Genomic DNA, 10,029 nt, shown 5'->3' with positions numbered 1-10,029 from the left:
GGGGGTGCAGATATCACTGCCCTTTTTTCATTTCCCCTTAATGATCCCAGCGGAACACATTCATCTTTTTAAATAGCTCTCTGGAGGAGGTTTGGACACCTCGCCTTCTGGAGCTCGCTGTGGTTCAGAGCGAAGGCGTTAGAGGTGACCGCGTCCCTGTGCCGGGAGCAGAGCTGCGGGATGCAGCTGCTGTCGCAACAGAGCACCAGCCTCGCAGGACTCGTCTGGTGGCTGTGGTGAGGGTTGTGAGGAGGCGACTCGTGTGCAGGTGCCAGGAGCCCTGTGCAAGGACACGGAGCACCACAGGAGCCAGGGCAAGGGGAGAGGAGTCGCTCTGGCGAAAACACGGGTCATAGCAGCACCACTGGAGCTGCGGCGCCCGCTCCTGCCAAGCGGCTGCCCGCAGCACGTCCTTCCAGCAAGGCCACACCTGTAGCCAGAGGACACGCACGGGACAGCAGGCAGGGGACAGCACCACCAGGTTCTGACTGCCACCACCAGCTCCCAAGCGTGCAGCAGCCGCCGCCACCCACACCCGCCCTTCCCGCGCACCTGCTGCCCCCGGACGGACGTGCCAGAGTTAACGAGCTGGGGGCTTGTCCCATGGAGCTGCACGCTCCACATCCCAGAGCTGCCTCTGGTGTGAGAAAACTGACCTGGAAGAAGCAGCTTCAATCCACAATCGCCAGCAGAGCAGCCCCTGGGTGTGCCCAGCTGGGCAGCTCAGCCCCGGTCCCCAGGCTGCAGGGAAGTGGTTTCCTCTGCTGCCAAAGCGAGGAGGAGCCCAACCTGCCCTCACCCTGCCCTGCCAGGAGCCTGGGGCTGCTGGGCAACTGCTGAAGAGATAGAAGTTGCTATAGAAAACTTTCCTCCAAGGGACTGTGTTGAGGGGGCATGCAGCTCTTAGAACATCTTCACAGATGCTTCTGCAATCAGAACTCTCAATAATCCTCATCTTTTGTAGTTAAGGGTTTGGTTCTGGCTGGCAATTTGTTGCTTTGAGATCTCTCCATATCTGCACAATGTCAAGAAGCAAATCCTTCTGCATGGCCCAAACTTGTCACACTCAGTGCCAGGCACTTGTTACCTCCTTCGTTAGGGGCACACTCACCGCAGATGCCCCTCTGTGCACCGGGAGCTCCCAGGACAATCCAGCCCACCTGATCCTGAGTGCCAGGGCAGCCGGGCTGCTTGTCTGGGCGCCTGATGTGGGGCAGCAGGATTCAAAGAGAACATCTCTCTGTGCTGGATGCAGCTGGAACATGAGAACTCCTGTTGTTTAAGTCCAGGGCTGAACACCTGGGGTGCAAACATGCAGCAGCCACCAGCAGCTCTGCAACAGCTCCTGTGTCCCAAAGGGCCGGAGCGCAGAGCTGTGAGCGCACTGCTGAGCACTTGCTGTGTGTGGGCTACTGGTGACGCTCGCAAAAAGGTCTTCTCGAGGCTGGCAGCTATAGAGGCACTCGCTGCGACTGTGAAAAGAGAAGCGGTGTGTACATTGAGGTCTGACAGCACACCTCGCGCGTCTGGAAACCCGCCCGCCTTCCGTGACACCATCCCACTAACTGCTGTCCTCAAAGGTCACCAGATGATTCTTCCATAACTTTTAGTGAATAATCGAGGGAGCAGGATGGGAGTGGAGTCAGGGGGATGGTGAGGGATACAGAAACACTTAAAGATCTCAGGGATCAATAAGCCTGCTTTGGAGCAAGGACTGCAAGATACTATTTAAATGACTGTTGCCTTATGGAGAGGTTTAAATTCTACCTGTGCTATCTGCTGATCTACGCTGACGCCACCACGGAGTTTGGCCCACGTCCCCTCTCTCTGTGCCCATGTCCCCTCTCTCTGCGCCAGCAGCCACAGCGTGTCACACCAATGGGTGCCAGAGCGTTCACACTGCACGACGCTTCCCGGCCCAGGTGCCCGTTCGCTACTAACACGTTGCTCATTCCCCAGTCCCTTGCTGTCAAGAAAACCACCAGCAATTAATTTATTTTTGGTCAGGCTAGAGTGCCATTTATTTGCATCATTTCAGTATTAAAACTGAGTATGAGGGGGAATTTTTTGCTGCAGCCAATAACTGACACCGCTGTAACACACCATTACCAACACGAGAATGAGTCACGGTAACAAAACCCGCTGACAGTGCCCAGCTGCACTGGAGCTGGGACGATGTTCATGAGCTGGATCTATGCTGGTGAGCATTCAGCTGCGAGGCTGCTTGGGACCTCTAAAAGAACAACACTAAAGATTCAGTTTTTAAAGAACATTAAGGAAATCTGTTGGCTGAGATGGGAAAATCATGAGGATGCATCCTCAGACTTTCTTTAGTTGCTCGGTGTGCAGTTTGGCTGCCCGGTCCCTCTGGGCAGGCACCAGTGGGACCACATGGACAGAGCAGCACGAGGAGATGAAACAAGACAGAAGAAGCAATAAGACTCAGGCTAGACGACAAGGAAATAATTTATTTCCAGGTCCTAGAAAGACCTTGAAAAAATAACAAGGGTGAGGAAATCAACCTCCTAATCTCATTTGGGTAGAGAAAGAAAAGCAAAGTGACTCCATCAGACATGGTGGCGGCCGCCAGCTCCTCCTGCCCACACAGGCGCTGGCTCGGCACCGCGCTCCTCCCCTATCTACATGTGGGACAGAAATCAAAACGCAAGCGTGCGTGCATGCGTGCTGGGCAGGACTGGCTGGTCAGGGATGGGGAATAACCCGGTGGGAGGGTTGCTAAACACGGACCCTGTCTGACCCCATCTCCTATGGACAGAGCCTGGCTATTGCACAACACTTTTGCTAGAGGAAGGGCCAGCTCCAGAGGGGCTCGGGCACAGCTCTTCAGTCCGGAGGGAAAACACGAACACATTCCTGAGGAAAGAGAGGGATTTCTCCATTCTCCTGCTCCGGGGCGTGGGGCAGCACCTGCCTAAGGTGGCACGGCCAGAGCCGGCACTCAATGGCCGACGCGAAGCAGCTCGTCGGCTCCGCTCCCCCAGCATCATCACAGTGAACCAGCGGCACGCCGGTGCGGTGCTGGCAGCGGGCGCCTGCCACCTCCTGGGGGACCGGGGGGACCCTGAGAAGCGAGCAGCGCCCGGTCCAGCGCAAGAGCCAAGCGGCGGCTCCTGTGCGGGGGACGCGGTGGCAGCGGTCGGGACCCACGGCAAAGCCGCGTCCTGCCCCTCTCCGCTGTCAGGCCTCGCGCTGCAGCCGAAGGACCAACACCAGCAGCTGGGAAGCAAAACACAGCAAAAAAAGAACACGCGTGTACATTTACAGTTAAAACATTCTCCCAGGAGAGAAAACACTGTGGCTCAACTAAAAGGACAAACCCACTGACAAACCCAGGATGTGTCAGGCCTTGGGAGACCTTACCAGTTACCTCTCCATGATATGACTGATTTTCTTTCCAACGTGAACAGATAAGGAGCTGCCATTGCAGCACAGCCCGAGAGGCTGCTCAGTGTCCACAGGCTGGAAAGGCGCAGGGCACGGGGCGCTTCCCGGAGGCACCAGCTGCAGCCTGAGCAGCAATGGCACGTCCTGCCGGCCTCCCAGAGGTTTCATGCAAAGGTGGCCCCGCTGCGAGAGCTCGTGCAGGTTCCTTGCAGGGCACTGCGCCAGGGTGGGGACACCCGGGTACCCCAGGGTGTCACAGACCCACTGCCCAGCCTTCAGCAACTGGCTTGGCCACACAGCAGCACCAGCAGGATTTGGCCTTATGCACGCCCTGGGGATGGCTTTTCTATTGCCAACAGTGATGTTTTGCTGTCAGTGGGTGTAAGCAGGAATTCTGCCTCCAGAGCAGGGGGCAGGAGTCCTCTCGCACCCTGCAGCATGGTCCTTGAGCTGGGACGCGGCTGTCCCCACCCGCAGGCCAGGCCGTGCTGATGTTCCTCTGCCCTGCATGACCCACAGCATCTGGTAGGAATCCAGCGCTCGGTCAGGAGCCCAGCAGAGCCAGCCCAGCCCGGGCGCTGCTCGGTGCCCCAAGAGCTCCCCAGCACCGGGGCTGCTCCACAGCCCCATGCGGCAGGCAGGATGTCCCCGTCCACTGCCGGGGCCACGGAGCACATGGGGACCTCGCAGACAACATCTGCTGTGCAGGGAGGGAGAGAGCCCCTGCAAACCACAAGCATCTTTGATAACCACACGAAAGGACTAAGAACCAAGGCGAAGCAATTGCAGCTTAGAGGCCAAGAGTGTTTTGAGTGATCTCTAGTGCAGCAGTGGCTCCATGCAGGACGCAACCGTGGAGCCCGCGTCCCCAGCCCGGCGTGATCCCTGGATGCCGCGCCAGCTGCCGGGCACTGCCGAGGAGCCCACAGAGAGACGGACTCCAAAGCAAGCTACTTAAGGGGGAAAAAGCTGAACAGAAGTTAAAAGCTCATTTCCCTCTGCAAGAAAAGCTCTTAAAGAAATCAAAGCACTTTGAATGCTCTGACTCAAGTGACAAAAACAATTTAGACAACAAAAGGCTCCGGTTTGCTCTTCCTCTCTTGTACTGGGCTCACTGCAAAGATCTATTTAAATGATAATATGTGGGGTAGAAACCCCCTCCAAACTCTCTTGAATTAGATTTTATCTTTCTTAAATTAATGTGTAGTGCTTTAATGGAGACTGGTATTAAAGAGATGATGACGGCCGGCCGTAGCGTCTCCTTTGGGCACCCCAGCCCCATGGAACAGGAGGCAGCACCAAGGTGCACGTTGCCCGGTGCTCCCCAGCCCCTCGGCACAGCCCCTCTCCAGCAGCACACCATGTCCCCACGTGTCACCTCGTGTCATGGAGCTCTGGTCCAGGAGGTGCCAGGAACCTGACGGGGGTTGGTGGGACAGCTAGGACTCCTCGCCGTCCTCCTCACCCCTGCGCCCGGCATAGAGCGCTGCCAGCTGCCGGAACCGTGGCCCCCAGCCCCCCAGGTAGGAGAAGTCCTGCTCCGAGCCGCTGGACCAGGTGTTGATGGAGCTCAGGGAGGGCACGGGGGAGTCCAAGCCCTCAAAGGCATAGGTCTGGAACGAGTCATAGGGCGGCACCGAGAGGTCCTCGTCCGCCTGCTCCACCTTCCTGCAGATATAGTCTCTGAAGACGGAGAAGTCCAGGTCCGGGCTCTGCACCCACTGCGGGAGGGCATGGAGCTCAGAGGCCAGGTTCCTGCACAGAGGCCCCTCTCCCGGTCCCCCACCTCCGTCACCACCTTTGATCTCACTGAAGTCATAGAGGCTGCGCAGGGCTGACATGTCATAGGCCTCTGTGTCCTGCTCGCCACCCCCTTCGTCATTGTATTTGATGACATTGTCCCTCATGTCCTCGTCATCCTCCGATGTCAGGTGGCTTTTGTGGTGCCGCTTCAGCGTGAGGATCAGAAGGACCAGCACTGGGAAAGGAAGAGACGGTCAGATGGACGCAGGGGCTGTGCGAGCGGTGCTGCTGCAGGCAAGGATGGCCCGTGCTGGGCACAGGGTGCAGGGCACAGCACCCTCTGGCACAGCCGGCCCTGTGGCGAGACCGCCGGCGTGTCAGCTGGCTCCTGGCTGCCAGGCCTGTCAAGCAGCAGCTGTGCCACGTCACTGGCTTGGAGGGAGGTTTGCCCGGGCTTCGGTGCAGCCCCAGAGCTGCCTTTCCCATGCAGCATGACCGCAGAGACAAGAGGGACAGATGGATGAATGCACGGCTGGACAGACAAACGGATGGACTCTGCAGAAGATGAGTAGGAAAAGGGGGTGCATGAATCACAGCAGCAGCCAAATGTTGGGAGGGTGAATGTGGAGCAGATGGCACAGAGCCTGAGCAATGAGCCGCAGCTGTGTCCTGGATCATCATCCATTCATCCCATCACCTTTAAAGCACCGATGTGCACTTTATTCGTTTGGGCAATTAGGCAGAAATTTGTTTGCGCTGCGTTGGAAAATGAAACCAGTGTAAAGTGCACCCTGTGGGAAAGGGTTTCCTAAACGGAGACACAGCGTGAGATGGGGAGCAGAGATGTGCCAAGGAGAGGAGACTTCACTGCCACAGATGTCCAGGCAGCCCTCAGGAGCCAGCTGTGAGCCAGCATGGACACTGGGGAGCTTTCAAGCAGCAGCATCCATCAACTGCCCTATGCTAAACCTAACAGAAGCACAACACCCCTCTCAGAGCCCCAACCCATGTGCACACAAGCCCAAGCTTCCCCTGCACCTTCGCGCTGTGCCAGGACAGCCCAGCACAAGCTTGTGCAGGGTGTGTGGCAGCCAGCAGCATTCCCAGGGCGTGGGTGCCAACCGGCCAATGCTCTGGTTTGCATGAGCGCCAGCTCTGTGTCCTGCCCCCGCGCCCACACACGCTGCAACGTGGACCCGGCCAGCGCTCCGAGGCAAGAGCACAACCGTGTGTCCCATCGCTTCCGCCCTTGGTCACCACGCTGGACACACACACCCCACCTGCTGTGGGCACAGCATGGCAGTGGCGAGCAGCTCTCAGCTCCTGCCCGCCGAGCAGGGAGCGAGCCGGCAGCTCTCCTGCCTGTGCCAGCCAGCCCTGCACCGGCTGCCGGCTGAGCCCCGCGCACCGGAGCTGTGGCAAACGCCGGAGCTTCCTCAACGGTCCCTATTCCAGGGCTGGGCTTCCCAGCCCCACGCCACAGCTGCCAGCCAGGACTCGAGTGGCAGAGGAGCCTGTGCCATGCTCATAGCAACCGCCTGCGCCTGTTTGTGTGGTGCTGGATGGAGACAGGACAGGACGGGAGGAGGCCGGGGGACAGGCGGGGACTCACCGACCAGGATGAGGATGCACACCAGCAGCGCGATGAGGGCGCCGGGGCTCAGCGTGGCTGACACGACGTAGGCTGTGCTGTTGCAGGACTGGATGGCCCCGTTGCTGTCACAGCTGCAAATGCGGATGGTCAGAGTCCCCGTGCTGCTGAGGGCTGGGGGGCCGCTGTCCACCACCAAAATGGGGAGCAGGTACACATCCTGCTCCTGGCGATTGAAGCCCATTCTCTGTGTGTGCACCGCAGCCGTGTTGTCTGCAGGGAACAAGGAAACCCACAAGAGAGTCACTCCTGTAGCACAGCCAGCAGGACCTGCCCAAGGAGGGGACAGGCCGTCCCTCCTCTCCATCACAGGAGAGCAGGGACTCAGTTCATGCTGCCCCTCTCCCGCCGCCCCTCAGCTCCGCTCCAGCACCTGCTCCTTCGCCAGGCACCTGTGCCAGCCTGGTGTGATCCCCTGCCAGCACGGCTGGGCACGGCAAACCTGACACAGCAGTAACGGCACGGGGCGTCTGAGCCGTGCTGATAAACAGCGCAGGTGGGGCGGGAGAGAGGGAAAAAACCTTCTGGAAGACCCTCTGGGAGCGGCACAGAGCAGGAATCAGAATAAAAATGAGTTGCTGACATGGAGAGCTGAGCGGACAGGGGCTGCAGGTGGCACTGAGCCTACAAAAGCAGTTACTGCATTCAAGCCCGAGAGCTGTGGGTGCAGAGTCCTGCCTCAGCCAGAGGATTCTTCGTCACTTCTGCAGGAGGGGGCAGAGCTCTCCCAGCCCTCCTCCTCCCCAGCTGCTCCAACCCGGCTGTGCCAGGGGCTCAGCCGGCACAGCACAGCCCATTAGCACAGACACTCCATGGGACCCTCCAGGGCCCCGGCGCCTGAGATGAGCGGGAGCGGCAGCTGCGCCCAGTCGACGCGGGGCAGGGAGGGCAGGGACAGAGGCACAATCACAGTCCCTGCTCCTGCGTGCGCCTCGCTGCCAGCCAGCGGCAGAGCAGGAAGGGGTTGAATAGCAGCTGAACAATTGCGGCCAGATGTCAGAAGTCGCTGCCGACTGTCTGCAGTCTTTATCTAATAAAACCTAGATTGGACCACTCACAGCAAGGTGCTTCTGTCTGCAGACTCTCTTCTCATTGCACCTGATTTATGCTGGACTGGCCCTTTTCTGTATCAATCAGTTCTTCGATCGGAAAAAACATCTATTCTAATTCTGGCTCTTGGGCTGCCTGCCACCACGGAAATTGCCGCATGGATCGGGTGCTGCACAGAGCACGCAGGGCCCGGCGGGGACGGGAGGCAGCCAGGAGCAGCCAGTGGCCCGGCGGGCAGCGCGGCAGAGCCGGGGGCTGCACCACAGCCAGGCAGAGCGAAGCACAGAGCCCATCACCCTGGCTCTCAGAGCTGGGGCAATGCGGTTTGGGCAGAGCCTGCCGGGATCCCAGAGCCGAGCTCTCAGCTGGCTCTGCCAGCACCATCGGCAGAGGCACAGATGAGCTGCCCCGGGATGGCAGCGGCCAACCCAGCAGGGGCCGAGCCAGGGCAAGGCTGGTCCCTGGCTCAGGGCAGGCTAAGATGAGCTGGGAACACGTGCCCCGGCGCTGAGACAGAGGCAAAGCCCAACAGTGTGTGCTAGAGCTGAGCACGGCTGGGGCAGCACAAGCCAGGATGATGGAGCTGCCCATGCCCTGTGAAGAGGCAGCAGGGGCGGGCTCGTGCCCACAAGAGTTCAGCTGTCACAGGGCTAATTACCAGATTGCTGCTCCTGTTGTCAGGGTTCTGGACTTGGCCCACCAGAGTTTTCTGTGTTGCCGGAACACGGCTGTGCTGCTGGGGAGAGCAGAGCCTTTGGCATGCTGGCTGGGGGGAACCGGGATTCCACCAAAAGGAGACAGGGAGAAAGCAATCTCTTCCAGTTCACATGAGAGCACAGCTCTACCTTGACAAGCTCAACGCAGGAAAGGGACGGACACCGGAGAGGAGACCACACCAGCCAACTTGTGGAGGCTGCGGTGAATGCCACAAGGGTGATATTCAAAACCAGATCTTATTCATGCACACAGAACTGTGCTGCAGGTCACCAGAAGAGACTCTTCCTTTGGATGCAGCATTTTTTATCCATTAAGGGAATTTTCCAGGTAACCTCACTCGGCCCTGCTCACAGCAGCGGACTTCAGGCAGGCAACATATTCAGGAGCACAGAGCAGAAGACAGCAATAAGGCAAATGCTTGTGTGAGTCAATCTGGGGACCGTTTCCCTCAGAAAGGAGATACTGCACGCAATGTCAGCACTCGCCTGCAAGGCTGCAGCACCCAGCACCGGCTCGTGCTTCGACTCAGGCGGGGGCTGCAGCGTTGCCAGCCTGTGTGGGAGCACGATCCTGTGCACCACGCGCGCTGGTCCTGCGGGACACCTGCCACCGCGGCGGGGGCTCCTGGAGCAGCACGTGGCACCAGCTGGGCAGAGCTGCGGGAGCAGGGGAGCAGCCGCCCCCGGGGAGGCTGAAGCACGTGCGGCAGCTGCCGGCAGCCGAGTCTGCTGAGAAGCTGCCTATTGCCTACCAAGGATGAGCCAGGAAAAAAGTTATTGTTATGCTAATCATTTGCACAAAGGTAACAAGATCTTATTTGGTGCTGTCCCTCAGTGTGCTGCAGCACAGCAGGGAGATATAATATTCATATGCATTAATGGAACCATCTCAGCAAGAGGCCAGGACTAGCTAGCCCAGCTAAACATAAGCCTTGGGCATCTGGATCCAGCAGGGATGAAGCCACAGGACAAACTGGACAGAGCAGCTCGCTGTGAGTGAGCAAGGCTCTGGCCCTCAGTGCGGGAACATCACCGGCACCATCACGCCGGTCACGGAACCAGCTGGGGCTCATAGCCCGGTCCTGGCTGGGGGATCCCCGCGCACACAGCCCGGCACCTCCATGTGCTGCTCAGCCCCTCTCCAGCCAGGCCACTGAAACGCTGTGCGCTGCAGCTGCCCCAGCAAACAGCCCCTTGTGCTGGGTAAACGCAGCCGTAGCACCAGCTCCTCACCTCTCGAAATGCAGCAGAAGGACGCGACACCCCTTCTGTTTACAGCCAGCTCAAGTTCCTGCGAGGACCTGCCTCAAGGCACACTGTATTTTTAGAAACAGTCTCTAGAAATCAAGGGGAAATACATGTGCAAGTTGCAGAGAAGCAGCCCCTGACCTCAGCTCGGCTGAGACTGCTCAGCGCGTTGCACTGCTGAGCCCCCTTCACCTCTGAGTACGGGAAGGAGAAATA

The 10,029-nt window shown here is 58.9% G+C and overlaps 1 protein-coding gene across 2 annotated transcripts in view; it reads right to left on the bottom strand.

The window, feature by feature from the left end:
- Positions 1 to 2,052: 2,052 nt before the first annotated feature.
- Positions 2,053 to 10,029, bottom strand: part of CDH22 (cadherin 22) — a 73,674-nt gene continuing 65,697 nt past the window's right edge. For both annotated transcript variants that reach the window (XM_082065678.1, XM_082065679.1), the window contains 2 exons: positions 6,761 to 7,012; positions 2,053 to 5,383 (listed from right to left, as the gene is read on the bottom strand). In XM_082065678.1, the coding sequence (XP_081921804.1) occupies positions 4,845 to 5,383; positions 6,761 to 7,012 (791 nt within the window). In that variant the 3' untranslated portion in view covers positions 2,053 to 4,844. The remainder of the gene's footprint in view (positions 5,384 to 6,760; positions 7,013 to 10,029) is intronic.

This window comes from Streptopelia decaocto (assembly GCF_964273445.1).
Source record: "Streptopelia decaocto genome assembly, chromosome: 14".
Lineage (NCBI taxonomy): Eukaryota > Metazoa > Chordata > Aves > Columbiformes > Columbidae > Streptopelia > Streptopelia decaocto.
The sequence above is the reverse complement of the archived record's forward strand: the minus strand, read 5'-3'. Positions and strand labels throughout refer to the sequence as shown.